Source organism: Globicephala melas, chromosome 15 (genome assembly GCF_963455315.2).
Source record: "Globicephala melas chromosome 15, mGloMel1.2, whole genome shotgun sequence".
Taxonomy (NCBI): domain Eukaryota; kingdom Metazoa; phylum Chordata; class Mammalia; order Artiodactyla; family Delphinidae; genus Globicephala; species Globicephala melas.
In genome coordinates this window covers 27,640,874-27,668,626 of record NC_083328.1, presented here as the reverse complement: position 1 = coordinate 27,668,626, position 27,753 = coordinate 27,640,874, and the positions used below count along the sequence as shown (strand labels likewise).

Genomic DNA, 27,753 nt, shown 5'->3' with positions numbered 1-27,753 from the left:
GAGAGAGAGCTGAGCATCTCCTAGCATTGCAGCCTGTGGCTTGGCATCGGGCGTGAATTCCTGACTCCGTTTCTCAGGAAACATAAGTTTTTCCAGGTCTCAAGAAAGATGTCAGGAAATCAGGAAAAAGTATTGTCATTCTCCTGTGAAAATTAAAGTGTAACAATCCCTGGTTTGAAGGAATCCACGCCGATGAGGTAAAAGCGAGAGCAGGAAGTGCCACGCATGGAGTTGAAGGCAAAGGTCGACGGTTCCAGGAACCGGGACAGGAGCTCGTAGGAGAGGAACGGTCATGATCTACCTACTTAGTCTTGCCTTTAGCTGATGCCATGTCATAAGTAGTGTGTTCATGGCTCTGTCTGCTGCAAACAATGAATCATTCTTGCAAATAAATACTAATAAGTTTATGTACATAGTATACTGCTGTGAGTGGCATTCCAAGAAATACGTTTTGGAAGCACAAAAAGTCCTTAAACTGGCAATTTCGACACAGGAGATTCGCATGTTGCATTATTATCCGAACATGACCCAATAGTGTTCGCTAGCATTTCCCAGCATTTGAATATTTGCTCCAGGCTACGATTCTTTGTGAAATACCACTGAACTTAATATTTCTTATTTATTAAACAGATCATGTTAGAGTTCCACAATAATGAATAAATAGTATGAAGAATGTTGGGACTATTTTTAGGAATAACGTATGAGTTGGGGAATTTCCGAGAAAACACCCAGGAATTCTGACTTTTGCTCTCCAATCCCAAAGAGTCACGTCCTTCAGGATTTTGGAAACACTCCTTGGGAGACAGTTCCCTAATATGAACTGGGGAATGGGTGTCACAGGTGGGGAAGGGCGCCCAGAGAAACAGGAGGAGGTGGCAGGGTGGAAGCTGGGACAGAGTAGGCCAGGAGCCAGCACAGCAGAGGGGAGGGGAGGCGGAAACTTGGAGAAAGCTGGGTCAGGGTTGCGAGGGGAGAGAGCGTTTCCCAAAGAAGTCTTCCTCTATGTGAAGGAGCTGCCAAATTAACACCTAGTCCCAGAGCAGTAAGAATAGCAAGCTGTCCTCCTTCCTCGCCGCCAAGCTGGCTGAGGAGCACGGAGCAGGTGGCGCAGCGCAACTGTGGTGGCATCCCTGCCACCGAGAACAAGTCATCGAGGGCGGCGGGGGGAGGCGCCTGCTAGAGCCCCAGCTGCCTGTCGGGCCTCCTGGTGGGGGGCGGGTCAGCTCCACGGCCCTGCTTAGAAATGTGTGCCTTCCACGGGCAGGCCTCGCTCTGCAGGGACCCATTCGGGACCTGGCAGCTGTCCGAGGTCCTGAAGGACCACTGGCCTTGTCTCGCAGGATGGGGCAGTTTAGTCTGATGTGGAGCACTTTGCACAGGTCAAAGCTTCCTCCTGGGGAGTCAGCTCTGGTGACTTCGGGGCTGGTACCTGGCCCCCCCTTTCAGGAACCATGACACTTCAGGGGTCCTGGAATAACTCACATCAGATTGAGGTCAGCTGGGATTACAGACTCTTTGACCCCTTTTCTGATGTGTTGGTGCTTTGTTTGCGGGCAAAGCACTGATGTCTCACCCCCAGCTCAGAGGGGGACCATGAACAGACTTGGATAAATTGTACAAGTCTTTTTTTCCATTTCAGCCTTTGTCATTGTCTCTTAGCTTCCACCTCTTACCTGCATGATTAGTCAGGTGATTATTGGGAAAGGAGGCACCTCACCACCAGGACTGGCACCCTAAATGGGACAGATATGCCCCGGTGGGAGGCTGCCTTCTGACTTATTTCTGTGATCTTTCAGCATCTTGCTTATCTGGGTTTGGCACCTTCCCAGCATCCAAGGTCAACAGAGCAGACAAGTACCCCAAATGTATCCCTCTTGACTGGAGGACCATGGCAAACTCAGATGGCTGTAGGGTCCAGGCAGGTCATGTAAGTGAATAAAGCCAGTGAGCTGGGACAATAGAGAGGGGTGTGGAGTGGAGCTCAGGGACCGCGTCTAAGAGTTGACCACTACTCAGCCTCGTTGGTTATCATCACGTGAGACTGCAGCTTGCCGATCTGTGGGTTTTCCAAGAGATGGCAGAAGCCCACATCTTGATATAAAATCTGACTTTTAGATTAGTTGGCAACTAGTTTGTCTGTGGGCCAAACACAACAGCTGTGGGCTGCACGTGGCCCACTGGACATCACACGCCTTCTAGAGCCCAAAGGGCCTGCGTTAGATGAATCTGTCTCACACCTGAAGAAATGCAGAGCAGAAGCAGGCAGTGATCCACTCAGTTCCAGAGGACAGTGAGGACCAGATATCTGCCAGGGTAGCTCTGACCCCAGGCCCTCAGGACTGAGGTTCTGACCGAGGCCTGCGGAGCGACGGGTCCACCAGCACAGGCCACGGGCAGTAGACGTCAGCTCAGCATCCAAGTGCATGCAGCCCGTCAGTCCTGCCCTCTCCCTCTGTATGGAAGGTACTGTGTTCCCAGAGAGAGGCCCTTGGCCAGCCAGATGTTCAGCTCCTCCAGGCAAAGCGCCCGCCTGAGTCTCCCACGTCTTCTCTAGGGTGGTTCTTTTGTTTCTTGTCATCTTTGTGTAACCATAGGCCGTGCTTGTTTACCTGTAAAAAGAACGCAGCCAGTAATTATGTGGTTTTCGTCTTAGTAAGAGGAACGTGGGTCCTTGGAGGACAGTTGTGTCTATTCCAGGAGATTGGTCACAGGTTGTCAGGGTTGAAAAGGAAGTCTGGTAATCTCACCTGTTAAGTTCAAGGAACAAATTCTGTTCTTGAGGGCAATTTACCTGAAGGGGTTGTGTGCAGAGCAGCTGTTGTGGGACATTTTCTTATGAGTTTGTTCGTGTTGCTCATTTTTCTCACTCACTGCTCCCGCCCTTCTAACCCCTGTTGGGTCTCCTTGTGCCTCTGACTTTATAGGGACATTATTACCTTCTTCCCCAACCCCAGGGACAGTTGGCAAAGAATGGAGACATTTTTGGTTATCACAGCTGTGGGTGGAGGCCAGGGATGCCACTCAACATCCCACAGTGCACAGGACAGCCTCCCACCACAGAAAGCCACCTGACCCAAATGTCAGTCGTGCCAAGGTTGAGAAACCCTGATCCAGCCCAAGAAGCTGGTATATCATTGGATCTTGTAGAACCAGCTGCAAACCCTTGTGGTTCCATTGCCAAGAAAGAGATAAGAAGGATACACCCGGAAATGGGCAAGGAGCTGTTCTTTCATTAAGTCCCCACATCTCCCCTCTGAGGTTGGTGTTATTATTGGTTGAGGTTGGTCCCTTTTATTCAGAGGAGGAGACTTGAGCCTCTGACAGTGACGTGACCTGCCACAGTCTCACAGCTGGAGGCGGTGCACTGGGGAGTGTAAGCTGCGTTTGTATGGTTTGGCAGCCTCCACTCTGTGTCACCATTACGTCAAAATGAAGCACGTGATACAGCATTCCTAAGTATCTTCTGATGGACTGTTTCCAAGTTCAGGATTCTAATTGTGGGTCCTCCACGCCCCTAGGAAAGGAAGCCTGTCTTTGTCACACTTGTCTTTGGCCACCTGCCTCTCCTCTGGAGGGTCTCTGGCATGGGCTACGGCCACTGGTTTAAACCTGTCCCCACCGTGGCCTCTTACTGTGCACAGCTGTTGTAGGGCCGCTGCTTGTCTAAGGTCCTACCCTTCTCCGCCTCTTTGGGATTAACTCCCAAAGTAAATGTTGCAGAAAGGAAGGGAAGTGGGGCTGAGGCGGGTTCAGGAACTCATGAGGGCTCTGACCCAGTTGAGAAAAGCCGCCTTAGACACCTGTTCCTCATGCACTTTCCACCCCCCTCCCCATTCTGAACCGGTTTGCTCACGAGCCTTGGTCCCTTCTTGTTCTTCATGAATCTAATAGTGGCTGTTTTTACTGGACCAGAAAGGAGAACCGAAGTCCTGCTTGGGCCCTGGGAACACTCTCCTTTGGACGCGTCATCTGCTGACTTAGCAAGCATCGCTCAGAAGATAAAGCGGGTCACGGGCTGAGTGTGGTCCCTTGTTTTTATTTTTCTTTTTCACACGTGAGAACTTAATATGACAGAGTTGTGGATGTTTTCCTCGCTAGCTTGTTCTGGGAAGGCAGGTTGAGAAATTACTAATGTGACAGGAAGCAAGCCATTCTGTCAGGGTTTGGGATGCGGCGTGTTTTATGACTTCCACATTAAAGGTACAAGCTAACGGCATCATCGTTAAGAGAAAGAGATGCAGTCATGCAGGCCTGGGTTCCACTCGAGGCCATGCTATTTACTAGCTCGGTAATCTCGGATCAGACCCTTTAAGGGCTTTGTGCCTTGACTTCCCCATCTGTAAAATGGGACTGAGAATAGGCCCTCCCTCAGAAGGCTGATTCAGAGGTTTGACAAGACAGTGCTGAAGCACTTACACCAGGCACGCAGTAAGCACTTAATGGGTTAGCTGCGGCTGCAGGAGTAAAATGATTGCTTTTGTTGTTAGCAGGATACACAGCTCATGTCTGGCTCCTTAGGATCAGGGCAGACCTTGGAGCTACGGCATGATGGCCAGAGGAACACACAGCAAGCACACTCGTTGAGGATGTGTGGGAGACAGTATAGATTTCTCTGTGACTCTCCCAGCCGTGGTCCCTTTCTCCCCAAATATCAGTCAAGTTGATCTGGGAGGCTGAGGCTCTGTGACCATGTTAGTGTAAAGATGGCAGCCCCATGGCCAAGCCCTAAACTGCCGAGCCCAGTGACCAGGCAGCAAAGTGCCAGGTTCCTCTAGAGTAGCAGACCTTCTGTTCACCCCCGTAATGTTCAGTATGATGGATAGGTAGCATGATAACAGACGAGCCAGAGCTCTGTTATTAATTTCTTACAGAATTTAAGCAGCAGCTTGGTATCTAACTGAAAGAGCAGTATTTTTTTATTTAAATTGAAGTATAGTTGATTTACAATGTGTGTCAGTTTCTGCTATACAGCAAAGTGATTCAGTTATACACAGATAGACGTTTTTTATATTTAAAAAGAGCAAGACTTGGAGTCAGACAGATCTGGGCTCAATGTCAACTGCACTACCTAGTGGCCTGTGCCCTTGGCCTCTCTGTGCCTCAGTGTCCCCATCTGTAAAACAGGACCAGTAGCACAGAACTTGCTGCCTTGCTACGAGGATTACATGAAGTATCACCTACTAGGAGCTTCTCCAAGGGGAGCTGTTTTAGCTGCAGTCACGTTCCACTTACTTCTTTGTTCAGGCTCTCACTTCAGTCTCAAAATGATTTGAGTTGGCAGCTTCGAGATTATTACAATCGCTTGCCCTACTTCAGGTCTTTTATTCTTAGACATTGGAGCATCTGAAAATTCAGTTTGGAGCAAGGGAAGCCGATTAAGTTATTTTTGGCACCATAACCTCCATCCGATTTGGTGTTAGTAAAAAATAATAATAATAAAAGTTTTCTAATATCAGGGGGTGAGACCACAACACACGAGAAGTTGATTGCTCGTTGTAGACAGAATTATTCTATTCCACTACATTATAATCAACCTCGGTAACAGCTTTCTTCTCAGTGGGTCAGACAATTTCACAGCTTTCTGCATTTCCCCTTGCACTTTTCAAATGATATCTCTCAGTGGTAACTGAGAATGGTTACTTAATTGGGTGATGTATCAGTTACCTACTGCCACGTTAATACTGTGTAATAAACAACCTTGACACCTTGGTGGCGTACCATAATAATAACGTATTGCTCATGTATTAGGTGATGGGCCAGGAGGCTCAGCTGATCTTGGCTACATTTGCTTCCATGTCTGGGGGGATCAGCTGGCTGTCAGCTGGTCCAGGATGGCCTTGACTGGGAATAATGGGGCAGCTGGGACCAGCGGCCCAGCCTGAGAATGTATGGCAGACAGTGAGAACAGGGAAAACCCAAACACTGCAGCACCTTCCAAGCTCTGACTGTGTCACGTTGGCTAACATCCCATGTCGGGCAAGACACATCCACAGCAGAGACCAGAGTCAGAGCAGGAGAGCTCTGCAGAGTCATGGGCAAAGGACAAGACACAGGAGGGTAAATAATGGGGGCCATTCGTTCAACTACCACAGATGAATAACTTGTTCTAGGTAGAAGGTGAAAGGGTGTGGGGGAAACACAGCTGTAAAGTTCTACGACAAATAATATTTCAACTAGTAAGAAGATGGAAGGGAGACCAGTGATTAGAGCCCCAAGAGCCCATAAATCAACAATGGGGCTCAGAGAGGGGTCATTCCATTGCATTCTGGGCAAGGGCCAAGTTAGTATCTTTCACATATTGACCAGAGTCCTGCTGGCCTTGACTTTTTCAAAAAACTTCTTTTTAAAATCAGCATACAGGGAATTCCCTGGCGGTCCAGTGGTTAGGACTTGGCACTTTCACTGCCGGGACCCGCGTTCAGTCCCTGGTCAGGGAACTAAAATTCTGCAAGCTGCGTGGCACAGCCAAAAACAAAAAAAAATCTGCATATAGTAAAATGGAATTTTTTTTTTGTATTCAGTTCTATGAATTTTAACACATATATAGATTTGAGTAGCCACCATCACAATCAGGATAAAGAACAGTTCCATCACCCCCCAAAAGCTATCTTCTGCTGTCCCTTTATGGTCACACACTCCCCCATCCCTAAGCCCTGGCCACCGCTGCTCTGTTCTTACCACTAGTTTTGTCTTTCCGAGAATATCATCTAAATGGAATCACATAGTATCTAAGCTCTTGAGACTGGATTCTCTCACTTGGCACAGCTCCTTTGAGATTCACCCAGGTTGGCAGGTATATCAGTTGTCTGATCCTTTTTATTGCTGAGTGGTGTTCTATCATATGGATATTCCATAGTTTATCTGTTCACAAAAGACACTTGTGTTGTTTCCAGTTGTCAACAACTTTGAATGGAGCAAATATAAACATGCGTGTGTAGCTTTTTATGTGAACTTAAGTTTTCATTTCTCTAGGGTAATACGTAAGAGTGGGGTGCCTGTGTTATATGGTAAATGTAAAAACTGCCCAGCTGTGTCTCCGAGTAGCTGTGCCGTTGTGCGTTCACACAATCAGTGTGTGAGAGTGTCAGATGCTCTGCACCCTCGTCAGTGTTTGGTGTTGTCACAGCTTTTATTTTAGCCACTTGAAAGGATCCATTGTGGTATCTTGTCATGATCTTCATTGGCATTTCCCTAGTGACTAATGATATGGAGTATCTCTTCATGTGCATGTGTTTCTTTGCTGTGTCCTCTTTGGGGACGTATCTATTCAAGTCTTGTGCCCATTTTTAAAAATTGGGTTGTTTGTTGTTTTACTGTTGAGTTTTTCTTAAGTATATTTGATTTATATAATTTACATGCTGTAATGTTTTATTAGTTTCAGGCGTACAACATAGTGATTTGCTATTTTTATAGATTATGCTCAGTTAAAGTTGTTATAAAATATTGGTTATATTCCCTGCATTGTACATTGCATCCTTATATCTTATTTATTTTATATTTATTTATTTATTTGGTTGCACCAGGTCTTAGTTGTGGCAGGCGGTCTCCTTAGTTGCGGCACGTGGGCTCCTTAATTGTGGCATGCATGTGGGATCTAGTTCCCTGACCAGGAATCGAACCTGGGCCCCCTGCATTGGGAGCGCAGAGTCTTAACCACTGCACCACCAGGGAAATCCCTATCTTATTTATTTTAGACCTAGTCGTTTGTACCTCTCAATCCCCTTCCTATATCTGGCCCCTCCCCCCACCCCTCTCCCCACTGGTAACCGCTAGTTCTCTATCTGTGAATCGGTTTCTGTTTTGTTATGTTCGTTTGTTTGCTTTATTTTTTACATTCCACATGTAACTGAAAACATACAGTATGTGTCTTTGTCTGACTTATTTCACTTAGTATAATATCCTCCAGGTTCATACATGTTGTTACAAATGGCAAATTTTCATTCTTAAATGGCTGAGTAGTATTCCATTGTATGTATATACCAGAACTTCCTTATCCATTCATCTGTTGATGGACACTTAGGTTGCTTCCATATCTTGGCTATCGTAAATAATGCTGCTGTGAACACTGAGGTGCATATATCTTTTCGAATTAGTGTTTTTGTCCTCTTGATATACACCGAGAAGTAGAATTGCTGGATCATATGGTAGTTCTATTTTTAATTTTTTGAGGAACCTCCATACTGTTTTCCACAGTGGCTGTACTGATTTACATTCCCACCAACATGAACGAGGGTTCCCTTTTTCCACGTCCTCACCAACATTTGTTATTTGTGGGGTTTTTTGACAATAGCCATTCTGACAGTTGTGGGGTGATGTCTCATTGTGGTTCTGATTTGCATTTCCCTAACGAGTAGTGATGTTGAGCATCTTTCCATGTGCCTCTTGGCCATCTGTATGTCTTCCTTGGAAAAATGTCTATTCAGGTCTTCTGCCCATATTTTAATAAGGTTTTTTTTGATATTGAGTTGTATGAGCTCTTTATATATTTTGGATATGTTGCGTTTTGATGGTTCTTTATATATTCTGTATACAAGTTCTTTGTCAGTAGGTAATTTGCAAACATTTTCTCCCCGTCCGTAGCTTGTCTTCTCATTTTCAAAAGTGTTTTTTGCTTTACAAAGCTTCTAAATTTTGCTGAAATTGTTTCTTAATTTTTTCTATCGCAAGTTATGCTTTTGGTGTCACGTCTAAGAATTCTTTGCCTAAACCAAGGTCACAAAGGTTTTCTCCTAGGCTTTCTGCTAAAAGTTTTATAATTTTATATTTAGATCTGCGATTCATTTCGAGTTAACTTTTGGATAAGGTGTGAGGATTGGGTTAAGGTTCACATACCTCCCATGACTGTATCCGTGTCCAGGGCCAAGTGCAGGGGAACAGAGAGATAAAAAGCACTGAGGGTTTGTCCTGCCCTTGTGGGACCACAGCTCTTTCATTTGAAGAGTATTTCCCCCATATTAGTTTCCTATGTCCACTGTAACAAACCTACTGCAAACTTAGTGACTTAAGACAGCTCAAGTGTATTGCCTTCGAGTTCTAGAGGTCACACAGGACTGAAGTCAAGACGTCAGCAGGGCTGGTTTCTTCTGGAGGTTCTAGGGCAGAATCTGTTTGCCTGCACTTTCCAGCTTCTAGAAGCTGCCCGTGCTGTGGCACCTTCCTTGCATCACTCAGCCTCTGCTGCCATCAGCTGCTCTGTGACTCTGACCCCCAGTCTCCTTATGAGAACCTTGTAATCACACTGGGCCCACCCAGATAATCCAGGATCATCTCCTCATCTCAAAGCCTTAAACTGCAAAGACCCTTTCATCATATAAAGTAACAGGGATTAATACAGGACATCTTTAGGGAACTGTTATTCATCTTACCTCACCCTTCCTCAGAGTTCTAGGTGCTTCAGGCCCAGACTGAGGCATGAGAGCATAGAGGAAGGAGAGAAAAGAAACACAGAGGACTTCCCTAGTGGCACAGTTGTTAAGAATCCGCCTGCCAGTGCAGGGGACACGGGTTCAATCCCTGGTCCGGGAAGATCCCACATGCTGTGGAGCAACTAAGCCTGTGCGCCACAACTATTGAGCCTGCGCTCTAGAGCCCGCAAGCCACAACTACTGAGCCCGAGCACTGCAACTACTGAAGCCTGCGCGCCTAGAGCCCATGCTCCACAACAAGAGAAGCCACCGCAGTGAGAAGCCCGCGCACCGCCATGAAGAGTAGCCCCCGCTCGCTGCAGTGAAGAGTAGCCCCCGCTCGCTGCAACTAGAGAAAGCCTGCGCACAGCAACCAAGACCCAACGCGGCCAAAAATAAACAAATAAGAAAAGAAACACGGGTGTCCCCTACTCTTTCTGACCATTAGGAACCCCCTTTCCTGCCTCTTGAGTAGAACCAGAGGGCTTGCCCAGAGCGCTCTCTGTCCACCCCTCCCCACTCTCAGGTGTCCGGCTCCCTTGAGTCCAGGCTGAAGGATTCCAGACGTTAACGATGGTGAACTCACTTGAGGTTTAATGGTTCATCAAATTCTGGTCACCTTCCTCAGTCCACCTGCTACTATGACTTTTCAGGCTCCTGGAATAGCTGCCTCGTGCATTCTCTCCAGGTTTTATAGCCACATTTGGTGGGAGGCCCAGGGTGGGGTGAGATTACTCTATCTTCCCCAGATCTGGACGCCTTCTTTTACATTTTCTGCACCAAAGTATCATGGAATAGTTGTGCATGCAAAGAAGAGTATGCTATGTAAACATGTATTGTGTCAGGGAGTGAATGCTCAGTGCCGGGGAATGTTACTAGGAATTATGTTAGTCAGCATTTATCAAGCACTTTCTGTCTGCCAGAATTCTCTCTGTCTGCTTGAATTATCTTGCTTAATTTTTGTAATACTCCCTCTGAGGGCAGTTACCATGTTTAGGCCCATTTTACAGATGAATAAACTGAGGCTCAGAGAGGCTAATGAACTTGCCAAAGGATCCATCCATAGTAATGGGGACAGCATCTCGGACTCAGATGTGTGTGACTCCAGGGTCCCAGGTCGTAACCGCTCTGTCATGTGGTTTTTAACCACCCTGCCCTAGCAGGGACTGCCAAACCTCTCTCCACGGCCCGGTCTCTCTCCCGAGTTCATACCTTGGCCACGTCTCCATCTGGCCCTGTCAAGTCTTCCTTTAGCTGTCCTGATACCCTGTTACCACCACCATCAGGCAGGGGTGGCGGGGCCCTCTCCTGATTCCCATCACCTCGTGTGCTTCCCTCCGTCGGGGCCACTAGCGCCTTGTGCTGACCTGCCACGTGGACGTGTGTCTCTCACCCGCTCCAGTGTAACCATCCAGAGGGCAGGAACCCCCCTCGCCTTCTATCTCTGCTGTGGAGCACAGGGCTGGGCAATGGCCAGTGCTCAGTGAATGTGTATTGTAATGAACCAAAAGCTACTTTCCATTGATTCCCCACAGTGGGGACCTCCCCAGACGAGAGGTCCATTTAAGGAGACTTATCTGATAAATCCAGAAGGGTTCCTGTGTGGGACACTGCCTCTCTCTGTTTTCTTTTTCTTTCTTTTTTTTTTTTTTCAAATTAGTATAGCAGAGATAGACCTAATCACCAGTTAGCTCAAATTCTGCAATATTGTCTCTTCCCAGGCCGATTGATCCCTGAAAGGAGCCACCATTTCAGATTCAGCCACGTCACCCGGTGCTCCTTCCGTGTGTCAGGCCTTGTGTTACACATTTTACAGGCAGGACCTCACTTCATCTGCAGTTCTAAGAGAGGTGGGACCCATCCTTATTCCCAGTCTGTAGATGAGGAAGTTGAGGCCTAGAGTGATTGAAGGACTTGCCCAAGATGACGCAGCTGGCAGGTTTCAGAGCTGGCATTGAACTTGGGTCTAACTCCTCAGCTTGTGCTGCTCGAAGGCAAAGTATTAGGAGCATGGACTTTGGTCCGAGGCAGGTTTTGATCCCTGGCCTCTGACTCGAAGGTCATTCATGCACGGAAACACTATATTCTCACTGCTTTTTACAAAAATAAATTATTAGCTAAGTGGAAAAATGAGGTAAAGGCCTCCCGTCAGGTTATCTGGACCCATGCTAGGCATTCAAAATGCTAAATATCTGAGTCTCTGAAGGCCCCAGAATCATGATATATGTCATGAGGGACTCTGGTTTGTAAAATTTAAGAAACCTACTTTGAATTATCCTCAGCTGAAAAGAAGTACTTTTTAGTTCACGTAGCTATAAAGCCCAGGGATAGTGGTGGCTTCAAAGGCTGGATCCAAAGTTTCATATAATGTCAACAGGACACTGTGTTGGCTCCATTTTCAAGCAGGTTTTCTCTATCAGATGGAAGATGGCCCCTGGCAGCTACAGGCTCTTATGGACCCTACAGATGCAGGCCCTGAAGAATAAGTATCCTATTCACTGGCTTCTGCTGAAGTCCCAGGGAAGATTCTGATTGGCCGAGCTTTGGGTCATTGGCTCGTCTCCAAGCCAGTCACTGTGGCCCAGGGAATGGAGTGCCTTGATTAGCTGAATCCGGGCCAGAGGGGAGGGGCATTCAGCCACCTTGACTCATGGACTGAGCATGATGGTTACAGAAGGAGGGAGGGTGGTTTCCTGAAGGAAGAGAAACATATGTGGACAAACATATGTTCGTTCGGTAGGTCTGTTGCAAAGCCACAGCCAACTACTGTGGTAAATTTTTGTGTAAGAAGCTTGTGACAGCTCTGGGCCAGCCTTCCACGCCCACTGAGCCAGGAGATCAGACTTCTGCACAGGAATCTTCTGCGTGGCCCCAGCTTATCACTCCTCGTGGAGTGGGAAGTGTGCCTTACCGCTACCAGCAGGCATCGTCTCTCTTTAGACGCGCTTCCAGCTGTGTTGGTAGGACATTCTGAGTGTAACATGTTCACCAGGATGGATTAGTGGATTTGGGGGTTGCATGGGTTTGATTGGGATTGTAGAGTAGATTTCCCAGGTCGTTTCCTCCCAGCCCCTGGGGTAGAGGTGTGAGGGAATCTCTCTGTGTTTGGAGGAGGGCAGTCTAGGCTGAAAGGTCTCTTACCACGCTACAGGAACCCTCGTGTCCCTTTGCCCTGGGTCACAAAGGTAGGATCCGGTGCCGTCTTGTTGCAGATGAGGAACAGAGATGGTGAGAGAGGTGGGGGACGGGAGGGAAGGGGCTCAGCCAAGGTCACACCACAGCTCAGCTGCAGAGGCCCTGGACTCCAGGCCTCCAGCTCTGCCTTGTCACATCCCAAAGCCACAGGAATTCCTGTTGCTCACGTCAGCAGGGGCAAAGGTCTTTCAGCAGGTTTGGGTGCTGAAGGCTGTTGTGAAAAATAAGTCCACAGTCCCAGATTTTAAAATAAGGTTTCGTCGTTGAGAACACACGGCAGGAGGGAGGGGGAGGCGTGAGCATCAACCGGGACCTAGACACCTGGTTCCTTAACCCCCAGGGCACAGCTCAGGGTGTTAGACTGTCCCTGAGAACTGCCTCAGGGCTCCCAGGGACAGGTGTCCCCTGACACTCAGGCAAGGTCGGGGAGGCAGACCCTGTAGTCTCGGGGCAGCAAATGTCAAGAGTGTTGGAAAAGGGGAGCTGATGTTGGAAGGGGTCCTGGGGCTTGTCTGCTGAAACTCAAAGTCTCTCATCTGTGGAGACTCTAAACTTCCTTCTAGCCTTTGTCTTCTGAAGAGGTGGGTTCCTTATTGGGGCCTGGATGGAATGTTTATGTGCGCACTGCGTGGACCAGGGCCGTTCTCCCAGGATACTCCATTAAGTGGCTCATTTGTCCTGCAGGTGTTTATTAATCAGTGCCATTCCTTATTCCCTGTCAGACCCTGGGATTGGTGGGTTCGTGGGAGATCCCATTTATTTCTCCCTACAGCCCTTGAGAGAGCTACTACTCGAATTATCTTCACTTACCATCCTTTCCATAGGGGCAGGAAAATTAAGCCCAGAGATGTGGTCACTTGCTGTGGGTCAAACAGCTGGTGAACAGCAGAGCCGAGATTCCGAAGCTCAAGCTCTTAACCCTTCCAGGGCCTCGTGCCAGGGAATTCAGCAAGATGTCCTCGGTGGGATGCCCAGAGCTTCCGAGGGAAGGGTGATAAACTAACTCATTTATATTCAAGTTGAAGAATTTCGGAGCTGCACGAATCCCAGAGGGTAGGTGTAGCAAGGGCTGTAGATCAGGCTCAAATCCAGGAAGTGGGGAAGGTCACTCACAGCTAGTTCCTCAGAGAAGGACCCTGACCATCAAGGCGATAACGTACCACCTGTGTGTGGACTGCCCCTTGCCGTGGTGGGGGGCCCAGTAATCAGCAGCTGTTAGATATTATCATCACCAGTCTCTGTGCACATTATTTCCAGATGAGGAAGCTGAGGCTCACAGAAGTTAAGCAACTTGCCCAAGCTCACACCTCCAGGAAGCGGCAGAACTGGGCTTTCATAGCCATTCTGTGAGGCTCCACAGCCCAGGCACGCTCTTCCCACTCTACTAGCACAGATACCAAGTGCACACACTCTGCTGGCCCCCAGAGAAGTAGGAACGATTAGGAAAAAGGGTGGGGGGGGGGCAAGGAGAAAGCCCCTGGTTCCAAATAGCTCCACAGAGTTTTGATGAGTAGCTGGCTTGCCATGTGGACCTGTTTAAACATGGAGGCCCTGCAGCCCCAAGGAGGGGGCGACATTGCCTTCCAGTGCACACGGACGGCAGGCGGCACCTCGCTGCCCGATACCAGATACACAGTCACCTTCCCAGCCCGCCCCCGCCTGGCTCCACCCCCGGGACTATTTCTGTCTGGCTCATGGGCTGATATAATACCACTTCGCTGGCTCTAGGGCCTGCAGCCTCGAGCAGGACTTTGCCCTCCTGTAGACGGTGTGTCTTGAGAGAGCAGCGTTCGGCTCCCAGCGGGAGCTAGTGATGAGGGCCTCTGCCAGCAGGGGCTTTTTGGAAAGAGCTACTTGGAAACAGACCGAGGAGCCTGTTTCCTCCAGAATCTGTACATTCAGAAAACAAAGGTCTGGCTGTTTTCTTCTGTTCTCTGAGCCCAGACTGTGGCCCTTCTCTGGCCCGTGGCCTCCAAATAAAGGAGAGTGGATGGTTCAAAATTGGCCCCATTATTGCTTAAACTAGGGGTCCACAGACAAAACCCCAGGGCCAGGTCCACCTTGCTGCTTGTTTTCATAGATCAAGTTTTATTGGAACGCAGCCACGCCCATCTGTTATGTACAGTCTGTGGCTGCTTTCACACTGCAATGGCAGAGGTGAGCGGTTCAGAGACTGTGTGACTCTTACAGCCTAAAATATTTACTATCTGGCCCTTCACAAAAGCTTGACGACCTCTGCGCTACACAGTTCCCAGCAGTGATCTCAGGGGTGGTTAATCCTGGGAAGGATGACCTTATAATTCAGAGTGCAAGTTAAAGAGGGAGGTTGGTTCCCACCTCAGCAGACAGTATAGGACAGTGACCAAGAGCATGGGCCTGGGAGCCAGGTCTGGGTTCCAGCCTGGACCCTGCCCCCACCTAGCCATCAGACCTTGATCAAGTTACTTCACCTCTCCGGGTCTCAGATTCCTTGTCTGTAAAATGGAGTTAACAGTAGCACCCGGCTTGCTGGCTTGTAGTGAGGATTGCACCTGGAACAGCGCCTGGAACAGCGCCTGGCCCTCGGTAAGCGTGATGTATGCTTTTGCCATCTCCACTGCTGCTGCTGCTGCTGCTGTGATTGTTATTATCAGGAGCATGGACATGATGTCAAAGCATGGACCAAGTCTTCTGTTGTTTGATAGCTGTGTGAATCTGGGTGAGTCACTTAACCTCACTGGGCCTCAGTTATCACCTTTATAGAATGGGCACAATTGTAGTTCCTCCCTCTTGGGGTTGCTAAGAGGACTGAGTGAGACTCATGCATTTAAAGTCCTTGCTGCACAGTCAGGCCCAGGGTTGTGCTCCAGAAGTCAAGGGTGTTTTTATGGTGAAAGAGTGTCGGATTTTGTCAAATACTTTTTCTGCGTCAATTGAGATGATCTTTTTTTCTCCTTCATATTGTTAGTGTGGTGTGTTACATTGATCAGTTTTTGTATGTTGAGCTATCCTTGCATTCCAAGAATAAATCTTACTTGGTCATGGTATGTAATCCTTTTACTATGCTGCTGAACTTGGTTTGCTAGTGTTTTGTTGAAGGTTTTTGCATCAACATTCTTCAGGGATTTGAGTCTGTAGTGTCTTTGTCTGGCTTTGTGCCAGGGCAATGCTGGCCTCATAGATGAGTTAGGAAGTGTTCCCTCCTCTTCCATTTTTGGGAAAAGTTTGAAAAGTATTGGCATTAGTTCTTTAAATGTTTGGCAGAATTCACCAGTGAGGCTATCAGGTCCAGGCCTTTCCTTTGTCAGGAAATGTTTAATTACTGATTTATTCTCGTTACTAGTCATACATCTATTTGGATTTCTTATTTCTTTCATGCATTCAGTCTTGGTAGGTTTTTTGTTTCTAAGAATTTGTCCTAGGTTGTCCTAAGCATTTCACCTAGGTTATCCAGTTTGTTGGCATACAGTATGTCACAGCACTCTTATAATCCTTTTTATTTCTGTAGAATCAGTAATAATGTCCATATTTTCATCTCTGATTTCAGTAATTTGAGTCTTTTATCTTTTTTTTCGTAGTCCATCTAGCTAAAGTTTTGTCAATTTTGTTGATCTTTACAAAGAACCAACTTTTGGTTTCATTAATTTTCTCTACTGCTTTTCTGTTCTCTATTTTGTTTTTCTCTGCTCTCATCCTTATTTTCTTCCTCCTGCTAACTTTGAGTTTAGTTTGCTCTGTTTCCAGTTCCTGAAGTCATAAAATTAGAGTTCTGATTTTACATCTTTTTAATATAAGCATTTATAGCTATAAATTTCCCCCTTAGCACTGCTTTCACTGCATCCCATAGGTTTTGGTATATTGGGATTTTGTTTTCACTCCTCTTGAATTATTTTCTAATTTCCCTTGTGATCTCTTCTTTGATCCAATTGTTGTTTAAGAGTGTGTTTAATTTCCACAACAATTTGTGAATTTTCCAGTTTTCCTTCTGTTATTGATTTCTAACTTCATCCTCTTGTGGTCGAAGAAGATACTTTGTATGAAATCCATCTTTAAAAATCTGTTGAGACTTGGTTTGGGGCTTAACATATGGTTTATCCTGGGTAATGTCCCTTGTGGCCTTGAGAAGCATGTGCGTGTGGTGGTTGGGTGAATGTTCTGTGTGCGTCTGTTATCTCCAGTTGGCTTCTCATATTATGTCTTCTGTTTCCTTACTTATCTTCCCTCTGGTGGTTCTTGTCCACTGTTGGGAGGCAGGGTATTGAAGTCTCCACCTGTAACTGTAGAGCTGTCTATTTCTCCCTTTGATCCTGTCCATTTTTGCTTCATATTTTTGATGGTCTGTTAGGGGGGGAAATGTTTATAATTTGTTTTTTTTATAATTATTTCTTCTTGCTGTATTGAGCCTTTTGTTAATCTATAATGTCCTTCTCTTTGTAACCTTTGATTTAAAGTCTATTTTGTCAGATATCAGTGTGGCCATATCAAGGGTGCAGGGGTGAAAAGGAGACTTGCAGTCCCCCCGCCTTGAGATTAATTCCTTTATTTAAAGCTACATGTTGAGCCCCCTCTGCCCCTCCCAGGCCCCAGGCACCATGCTGGGCGTAGGGAAGACACAACCGTCTGTGGTCAGGGAGCTTGGGGTCGGCCTGGAGGCTCAGTTGGGGGCCAGGAGGCACAGTCGGTGGCGGGGTCTGTCTGACTTGTGCTTTACACCACTGGGGATGGGTGTTATGAGGGTGGCCCCTTGGCACTGGCGCCCTTAGAGCAAGGCATGACCCCCTTACCCAGGGAAGGGTTAAAGGGGTCAGTTACACCTGTAGGTGCCGCACAGGACCCACATGTGGTGCCCTAAGACATGACATGGGAGCCTCGGCTGGTCTGGGGTCAGGGAGGTGTTTGCTGAATGGGGAGGATGACGGGAGTCAGGCAGCCAAAGAGGGCGGAGGGAGAGAGAAGTGAGGAGTGAGGCTGGAGGGTGAGGGCCGTGAGCCAGGGCCGGCAGGTGGAGGAGACGAGGGCAGTGTCCAGGCCAGGGCTTCAGGGCTCACGGTGCGGCCTTTCGATTCCAGCCTGAGACCCAGGGGCAGCCTTTGAAAACCAGCTCCCTCTCCTTCGCTGGGCACGTGGGCGCTCTGGGTGGCTTCCTCATCAGGCCCTGAGCGCCTGCTGTACAGGCTGCCGGGGGCGGGGAGGGACCACCCTCGGCCGAGCCGGTGAGGTCTTGCAGGCACCAGGCCTGGGCTCCTCCCGCTGTGGCCGGCTGCCTCCGCCAGTTTTCCAGATCTGTACTTCGCGGCCTTCCAGCCTCAGCGGGACACAGGGCAGCATCAGCGTGCTGCTGAGCGAGGCCGGCGCCCCTCATCACAGGGGCCCTGTGGTCTGGCTCTCGAGATGTCCCCACCCCTCCCCCGCAGGGCTGCCTGGGGGCAGAGGGAGGGGGCGTGACACCTTTAGGTGTGGGAAACCCTTCTGAGAGAAGAAATTCGGGCACACCTCATTTTATTGAGCTTCACAAGTATTGCTTTTTTTTTTTTTAACCAACTGAAGGTTTGTGGCAGCCCTACATCAAGCAAGTCTGTTGGCCCCATTTTCCAACAGCATTTGCTCACTTCACGTCTCTGTCACATTTTGGTAGTTCTCACAATATTTCAAACTTGTTCATGACTATAACTGTTATGGTGATCTGTGATCTTTCATGTTACTGTTGCAAAAAGATTACAGCTCACTGAAGGCTCAGATGATGGTTAGCATTTTTTAGCAATGAAGTATTTTTTAATTAAGGTATGTACATTTTTTAAAGACATAATGCTATTGCACACTTCATAGACTACAGAATAGTGTAAACCTAACTTTTATAAGCACCGGGAAACCAAAAAATTTGTGTGATTTGCTTTACTGCAATATTCACTTTATTGCAGTGGTTTGGACCACTGCACCCACGGTATCTCCAGGGCGTGCCTCTATCAGGAAGGGATGAATCTCGGAGGGGAGCCTGAGCAACCCAGATATCTGGGGGTATTTATTTATTTATTCTTTACTTCGGTGGGGACTGTAGTTTGAATATCTGAATATCAGTAAAATACAACTGGAAAGAGTGGGGCGGTCCTGGGTTCAGGTCCCCAGCCTGTCACTTAGTTACGTGACCTTAGGCAATTTATTCTCTTCTACACATCTCATATTTCTTCATCCATAAAATGGAGCCTCATAGCATGGCGGTGGGTGCTGATGCAGTGAACATGAAGCATCCAGGCATGTAGCAGGTGCTGTCTGCCATAAAGTATCGATAAAACGTAATTTCCCTTCTCCACCCTTTGTTCAACCCAAGAAGGATGATACGAGTTGAGTATAAACACTAACTTGATCGATCGATAATTAAATGATATAGAACAAAGGGGGAACAACTTTATTTCCTAATACATATAGAACCACTGTGATTAAAGCTGCTGTTTTCACTGGAAAACTAAGAAAACATGATGAGAAAATTACAGAGACATTTGAGCAGCTACCTTCTACACAGGTACATTTATTACAGGAGATTTTAAATATAAACAATTAGGACTGCTTTCAAAATACGTAAAAATAGAGAGATTAAAATTAGTCTAAACACTAAAAGGTACGCTCAGGCTATCTTGGTTCTCCCCAGGATCTGTCAGAGTTCCAGGGAGGAAGAATCACAGCTGCTTCAGCCTCGGCTGGGACAGGAGGGGGACTGAAGTCATGGTGGGATTGGAGCAGGGATGATGCGGAGGAAAATCCCTCAGTCCATCTACCCCACCCAGCAAATATTTATTGTGCACCTACTGCGTGCACCATTTCAGATACTGATAGTTCAACAGTGACTAAAACAAAGTCTGCCCTCATGGACCTTAAGTGAACACGTAAACATATGTATGTCAGATGGTAATTACTATGGAGAAGAATAAAACAGGAAAGGGCACCCTAGGGGGTGTGTAAGGGAAGAGGCCTGCTGGGGGTGTGTCCCATATGGTTGGAGGAAGGCCACAAGGATAGTTTGACAACGTGGAGACCTGAGGGACTGATTCAGGCGGCAGAAACAGCAAGTGCAAAGGCCCTGAGGCAGAGCCTGTTCAGCCTGCTTGAAAAACAGCAGGGAAGCCAGTATAGCAGGAGCAGAGTGAATGAGGGGGAGAGTGTCAGAGGCGAGGTCAGGGAGGCGATGAGGACAGTCTAGGGAGCACTCTGGCTGCCATCTGGGGTGAAATGGGAGCCATCAGAGGGGATCAGAAGAGAAGCAGGCAGGCCAAGCAGGGGACGATGTGGTCACCGAGGAGAGGAGGTGGTGGCTGGGTCCAGCCGGGAGGGGCCGTGGTGCGAGCAGCAGTTAGATTCTGGATGTGTCCTGAAAGTAGAGCAGACAGGATTTGCCTGTGGGTCAATGTGGGCTTCAGGGAAAGAGAGCAGTTAGGCTGGCCCCAAGGCTGCTGGTGTGAGGAACTGGAAGAAGAGAGTTGCCATTTACAAAGTGGAGATGGCCAAAGGTAGCGGGGGAATCAAGAGGTGGCCTTGGACTTGTTAGGTTTGCCATACTTGTCAGACATCTGGGTGGCGACTGAGTCTAAGAGCCTGGAGTTCAGGATGAAGGGCTGGACTGGGGATGGAATCTTAGGAGTCATCTCACACAGGTGGCACCTAAGGCCACCAGCCTGGGGGAGGTTGCCTAGGGAGGGAGGATGGAGCCCTGCCGGCCCACCTTGTAGAGGTTGGTACCTGAGAGGGACCAGCCGAGAAGATGGAGAAGCCTGGGAGTTCTGAGCGGGATCCAACTGGAGACCAAAGGAGAATGAGCACAGGCAGGGGGCCAGACACAGTGAGGGCCGGGCTCTTTCCCCCGGGAACACCCTCTGACCTTTGTCCAGGAGGCTGCCATGTAGTAGGAAGAGCCGCCTTTGGGAGTCAGGCAGCCCTGAGCCTGAGATGCAGTCGCACGCTTGCCAGCCACGGGAGTGCTGCGGCAGCGACCCTCTCTGGAGCCTCGTCTGTAACAGGACGCTAACGTCCATTTCTAAATTAGTTTCTTGACCCTCTTGGTCCACACCCCAGAGCTGCTGTTCCCCGTTACGCCGTTCAGGTGACCAGTCTTTGACCCTCGAGAGTCACCAGCAGCCTCCAGACGCTGCTTGGAGCATTTGGAGAGAAGCGTGGTGGGATGGACGAGGTTGGCGAAGCCCTCGGCCAAGCGGGCAGGGCTCTTCCCACAAAGCTGCGAGCATCTTCTCTCTGTCACCTATGTGAGGCGCTTTCTCTGCTTCAGCCTGGGGTCTACCCCATCATCTTTTTTTTTTTATTGAGGTGTAGTTGATTTACAATGTTGTGTTAATTACTGCTGTACAGCAGTGATTCCGTTGTACATATATATACATTCTTTTTTTAATATTCTTTTCTATTATGGTTTATCATAGGATACTGCATATAGTTCTCTGTGCTATACAGTAGGACCTTGTGGTCTCTCCATCCTTTATATAAAAGCACCTGCTAACCCCGACCTCCCACTCCATCCCTCTCCCACCCCACCCCCACCCTTGGCAACCCTCAGTCTGTTCTCTCTGTCTGTGATTCTGTTTCTGTTTTGTAGATAGGTTCATATGTGTCATATTTTAGATTCCACATATAAGTGATATATGGTATTTGTCTTTCTCTTTCTGACTTACTTCACTGTATGACATTCTCTAGGTCCATCCACCTCACTACAAATAACTCAATTTCGTTCCTTTTTATGGCTAATATTCCATTGTATATATGTACACATCTTCTTTATCCATTCATCTGTCGATGGTAGGTTGTTTCCACGTGTTGGCTATTGTGAATAGTGCTGCTGTGAACATAGGGGTGCCAGGTACCTTTTTGAATTAGAGTTTTGTCTAGATATATGCCCTGCTCCATCACTGTCATTCTCTTCCAAACAGTACCCTTGACTTGTGAAAGAAGCAGTGACATCAACAAGAGTATATGCTCCCCTGGGGCCACGTTCTACCTCTTCAGCTTCCAAATTAGTAAAGATCCCTTCTGAAGCCAGGAAATGCCCAAGGGCGTCTGATGTCAGGCAAGGAGCCCAGGCAGGGGCAGGAAGAAGGTCCACTGGGCAGAGGAGGGGCTGGACGTGTCCTTAAATAGCTGGAGGGAACCCTTTGATGCCTCACGTCCCTCCCCTCTCTGAGCCTCAGCTCCTGGCTTCTAAAATGGGTATATTGCACTAAGGGCATTAAGACCCTCCCTCTCCTATGCCCACCTTGAGCAGGTTTTGCAGAGGATGAGAATTAGCAGGGTCTTCCTTGACTCAGAGGAAATACAGCCACGTACAGGCTGATTTATCAGAGCCCAGCAGGCTCCTTGGAGGAGGTGGCTTCAATCCCAAAGCGGCTTTACCTCGGCCGTGTTGAGTCGGCACCCAGGATGCTCGTCCATTTGGGTCCAGCTGTGGACCCCTGTCCCAAGCACGCTGGTACGCGCCATCCCGGGCTGACACGCTGGCGACGCACAGCCTCTCTCTGGCTGAGCCCAGGTGGCATCAGCATGCTTGTCAAGACCGTACTCAGGGCAGCCGGCACTAGTGGAGCAGGGCTGGGGCCAGAGGTGAAACTGATTAGTGGTTTTTATAAAACGGTAGCAGTAGTAATAATAGTAACGGTAACTGTCATTCATGGAGAGCCCCTTGTCTCTGAGACTGTGAGAGACACTCGATAGGCCTTTTCTGTTCTCATCCTCAACCCTGTGACGTAGCTACCATTGTTGCCATTTTACAGGTGAGCAAGCTGAGTGACTTGCCTGAGACTCCAAAGCAGACCCTGCTGACTCCAGAGTCCAGGCCTTCCCGTTCCCTGCCGCAGCCCCTCTTCAGAGGGCCACCCCCAAAAGTACACGAGGGCTGTGTGTTGCATCGCAGCTAAAAGCAGCATCGGGGCTGTTACGCCTGCTGTATATATAGGAAGAGGGTGGCAGAGAAATCCTAACAGAGAGAAGTCGCTCCTTGCATGCCTGACCTAGAAAGTTCACTGCTATTAGGGCTCCAGTGCACAAAGCGTGGGAGCTGCACCTTGGTTTGCCTTTTTCCAGCTGCGAGCGGCTGTCAGCTGCTGCTGTGCCCTTACTGTGGACTGGTCATGGGCCAGTTGCTCTAATTACTTTCTCAGTTCTGCTTCTCGAGACGCTCGCTGCTTCTCGCCGTGGGTCTTCTCTGACACTGAGTGTCCTCATCTATAAGATGGGCTTCTTATTACCCGCCCTCAAAGGGAAGCAGCAGTGGTAACAACTCTTCTGAGCTTCCCTGCACCAGAGCCTGCGCTGAGCACCTTACGTGTACTCACTCATTTGACCCTTTCGACTTCAGGGCCATCGTGGTCCCAGCCTCACCTCACAGAGGACAGCACAGCAGCGAGGTGAGGAGCCCACCCCAGGCCCTCAGCCTCTCTGTGAGAGCAGGGATGTGAAGCCAGGCCATTTGCTTCAGATCCTCTCACTCAGTTAGACATGATGCTCCAGGAGCCTGGCATGTTACTAGGCAAACAGTAGGTGCTCAATGTACGTTAGTTTTCTTCTCTTTAGTGAGCTCTAAAGAAATTCCTAAAGGCTGCCACGGGAGGGCTGGGCAGCCTGTCCGCTGCCCAGGCTGATCTTGAGGAGAATCTGTTCCCCTGGCACTTCTGTCCCTCTGAGTCTGTCCAGAGCTTCTCCACGGCCTTGGGCTGGACCAGCCAGGCGGAAAGCCGCTTGAGTGGCACAGTGAGTGGGGGCCAGGCCACGGGCAGCCACCCAGCTAACGCATCAGGCCTGCATTCTCCACAGAACCTTATTTTCCTGGCTTCCTCCTCACAACCACGGCCTCAGCCCAGCATCCTGCACCCCGTGGGGCTCAGCGGGCAGCCTCCCCAGGCCAGGCGGGTCAGAGCACTGACGGGCTCCCCACAGGCAGGGCCTGCAGCCATGAGGTATGGGGTCTCTCCTGCAGCTCCCATCTTCTGGTCAAGGGGACTGACATGCCGCCCCGTTGGTGGAGGCCTCCCTTACACCATGCTGGGCTCACACCTGCAGGTGTCTGAGAAGTGGGTACATTGGTTTCCCAGAGGGCTGAGCTCTTACTCCCTGCAGAGGAGCCAGACCGAGTCGGGCTGCATCCCAGGCGGGATGTCATCAACCTGAAGCAAGTCCCTGAGCTGGACGCTCTCAGCCGCTGCTCGCTGAGGCCCCTTCTCCCTCAGAGGAGAAGGTTCTCGCTTTTGTTTTTCCTACTCCTAGCACCTCTGGGAGGCCGGGCTCCCCCTGAAGGAGGAGAGAGGGTGGGGAAGGGGTGTGCAGAGTGCCCCCATTTGACACAGGCTGGGTTCAGGGGAACATGAAATCAAGGACCCACCTGGGAACTGGGGCACCCGTGTCCTAACCTTGACTCTGCATGCTTCACCCTCCTCGTGCACGAGGCCAAAGGCTGGACTTAGAGCCGGGCTGTCCTGACAAGGAGCTTCCTCGTGCAGCGGCCAGTGAGCCCCTTCCTTGTGCCAGAAACGGAGCAATAATCCAGGCACCCTTGGTCCCCGCTCTCCCAGAACTCATGATAAGTGCAGTGAAAGGGTGGGGTGTCTGGAGTCCAGAGACCACCCCCAGGTCCAGTGATTCACTAGGAGAACTCAAAGACCCAGCATAGACTTGCACTCATGGCTCTGATTTATTCAGCTGAATGGAAGATGAGCAAACAGGAAAGGCGCAGGGGCTGGAGTCCAAGGAGGACCAGGTGCAAGCTTGCAAGGTCCTCACCCGGGGGCTCACACTGGATGCACCTAATTCCCCCAGCATCAGATTGTGACAACACACATGAACTCTAGCCAACGAGGAAAGCTCTTCAGAGACTCTGCAGCCAGGGCGTTTACTGGGGGCTGGTCATTCACATGCTGGGCAGACCCAGAGATGGCTTAGGCCAGAGGTGGAGGGTGCAGAGTCAGTGGTCAAACTGCCTTTAGTCCACTGACAGCATCACCGGCTACTAACTCTGGGACCAGAACAAGGTCTCCCCCAAAGCCTTCACTGACTCATCTATAAAATGGAGATAATGTTATCAGCCTCATGGTACTGTTGGGGTTAAATATGGGACTGTGGGTAAAGTGTCGAGCACACAGTAGGTGGTGAATGAATGGTGGCTGCTGTTAAACTGAATTACCCACCTGTGGTGAGTGGAAGAGCATCCCTCTACAGATGTCCCTGTCTTAATCCCCAGAACCTGTGAATATGTTATGTGGTAAAGGACAATCGAGGTTGCTAGTCAGCTGACCTTAACATGAAGAGATGATCCTGAGGTTCCTGGGTGGGCCCAGCGTAATCACAAAGGTCCTGGAAAGTGGAAGAGAGAGGCAGAAGCGCAGCCAGTGTCAGAGTGATGCGATGTGGCAGGGACCTGTCCTGCCCTTTCTGGCTTTGGAGATGGAAGCGGCCCCTAGAAGCTGGAAAAGGCAAGATACCAGATTCTCCCCCAGAAGTCCCAGGAGGAACACAGCCCTGCCAACACTGTTACAGAACCTGGGGTCCATACACCTGCATGCAATAAAGCCAGTCTACTGGCTTTATGGATTGTGGTGAAGGAGAAAGTGATGTGGTGAGGGAAAGCACAGCGTTTATTGCAGGGCACCAAGCAAGGAGAATGGGCAGCTCGTGCTCAAAAGACCCGAACTCCCCAGTGGCTTTCCAGGAAGGGGTTTTAACGGCAGTGTGAGGGAGGGAGCTGCAGTTGCATAATCAGCTCATGCACGACTCTCTGACCGGTTGGCATCAAGGTGAAGTTTCGAGCATCATCAGTCTTCTGGCTTCAACCGGCCTGGGATCTACCTGCTTGCAGTCAGCATTTTCCATCTGGTGACGGTCTGCTTCTTGGAAAAACAACTGAGGACTGTGTGTCAGGCCTTTATATCCTTCAGGGAACTGGGACTTCAGTGATTCTATACAGATAGTTTACAGTCTAAATTGCTACCAGTTTCCTGGCCCTACAGCTATTCTTTGTTTCTGCACCTTCACATTCCTTAATCATTACCTCCTGAGCCAGCAGCCCTTTGAGACGCAGGGGAGGTCCAGGAGACTAAAGCAAAAGCCTTTTACTTCAAAGGACAGGGACACTGGGGTTTATATATGGTTTTAATCCCCCCTTTTCTTTGATACTCCTCAACCTTCACAGGAATAGGTTTGGGTCAAGAAAGGGAATAAAATTTTGGATAGAGAAGTTAATCATAAACTCAGCAGAGGAACTCAGTATCACCACCTGGGTTTTAGCCCAGTGAGACCCATCTGGAACTTTGGATCCCCAGAATTCTAAGAGAATAAATACATCTGCGTTGTTGGAAGGGAGTATGTGTTAGGGTCGTACGGCTGCTGTAACGAGCTACCTAATACACCACTGTTTCCCCTCTGTCCTAGATCCTGCTGTCTCCCCTGCCTGATCCCCTTTTGCAATCCCCTACCTTCCGAGGCCCAGTTCAGATGTCACCTTCTATGTGACCGGCCCCACCTGCCCTTCCTGCTGAATTTCTGTGGCAGGTGAGGCACTTTTCTCCGACAGCACTGTCATCGTCTGGCTCATACTGGAATGTAGGGACAGTTGGTGACAGTTTGTGTCTGCTCTGACCCGTGTGCCTTGAGGGTGAGGCCCTCTGGGAATTACCTCTGTCTGGTGCCTTCTGTCGGCTCTCGATAAAGTTGGCCTGAATCAGTCTCTTCCCTTTAAGCCCCATGAACTCTCCAGGCCAGTATGCTCTGCCCAGGCCCCCATCTGGTCCCGGCACAGCAGGGTGTCGGTGTGAGTCCTGCTCTCCAGCCAGACCTTTGGGAGCTCGGAGTCAGAGGATGGCCCTGGCCAGCTCTCAGTTCCTTGAGTCTCCAGCCAGGGTCCTGGGTGTGTGTCCCGCAGATGCCTGCATTCATTCTAGCAGCTGATGTTTTCCAGGGACCTGCGATGGGCCAGGTGACTGGGAAACCACAGAAAATATGATAGCTGAGTGCCCGCTCTCCTGGTGTTTTTGGTCTGCTGAGGGCAGCAAAAAAAAAATTGAACAGGTGATTGTAACTACAGGCCAAGGGGTCAGAGCAGAGATGTCCAAAGAAGGGACAGCTGGTCACATCAGGACATCTGGGCAGGCATTCCAACATGAAGCAAAGAGCGGGGGGCAAAAGTGAACAAGTCCTGGAACGTCCTGAAACTTAATGGCCACACTTGTAGCTGGCTGTTCATTGTAGCATCTGGGTTTGTGTTAAATGATGTCGTTTCTTGGGGAAATGGTAGATGGAAAATCCTGGGGTCGAATTTCGGCCTTTTTTTTTTTTTGACCTTTTATTCAGCAGCTTTCTTCCTCATCCTCATATTGCTGTCTATTGAGCATCTACAGGCCAGGGCCCCTCAAGATGCTTTGCATTAGTCTCATTTTTGCTTCTCCCACACGGCTGGGAAGGGTTGGAATGGGGCTCAGACCTTGCCCCAGGACCCAGTCCTGAAGCCCAGGCCTCTCCTACCCCAGGCCTTCCGCAGTCTCAGTGCTTTCGACCTCTGCACGCTTCTCTGAAAAGAAAACAGAGCTGCTTAAACCAACTTGAGACAGTCCCTGTGCCTGGCATTTTGGCGTCCTGGATACTGTTCAGGGGGCCAGCGGAGTCGCCAGGCAAAATCTTTTCCACATTTAGCTTGAAGCGTGTTGGGTGATAAACAGATGGCCGATTTCTGTTTGCAGTCAAGTACTCGTAGAACAGAGAAAGACCCATTCCTGGTCCTGCCCCCTCGGTGCTGTGCAGCCATTGATGGATGGGTCCAGCTGTGCTCAGACAGCCACGGAGAGTTTAGAACAGGGGTCAGTAAACTGTGGCCCATGAGCCGACTCCCACCCACTGCCTGTTTTTGCAAATAAAGATTTGCTGGAACACATTCCCTCCCATTTATTCACAGACTGTCTGTGGTGCTTTTGTGCTACAAGGGCAGAGCTGGGTAGGTACAACAGAGACCAGAGGGCCCGCGAAGCCTGAGATGTTTACTCTCAGACCCTTTAGAGAAGAAGTTGGCCCACCCCTGAGCTAGAACGTTGGGGCTGATGTATAGGTAGTGATATGGAAGATCTCCAGGATACATCTTTAAGAGGAAACAGCAAGATGGAGCACAGTGCATGCATTTCCATTGTTAGAAACAGCAAACGAGAAATGT

General features: G+C 49.2%; 2 protein-coding genes across 4 annotated transcripts in view; one reads left to right on the top strand and one right to left on the bottom strand.

The window, feature by feature from the left end:
* The window catches only part of SNX29 (sorting nexin 29), a 552,967-nt gene that overhangs the window by 503,564 nt on the left and 21,650 nt on the right, over positions 1-27,753 (top strand). The window lies entirely within an intron of this gene.
* The window catches only part of CPPED1 (calcineurin like phosphoesterase domain containing 1), a 234,398-nt gene continuing 209,229 nt past the window's right edge, over positions 2,585-27,753 (bottom strand). Inside the window, exon 5 of the mRNA XM_060284208.2 lies at positions 2,585-2,609. Within this exon, the coding sequence (XP_060140191.1) occupies positions 2,606-2,609 (4 nt within the window). The 3' untranslated portion in view covers positions 2,585-2,605. The remainder of the gene's footprint in view (positions 2,610-27,753) is intronic.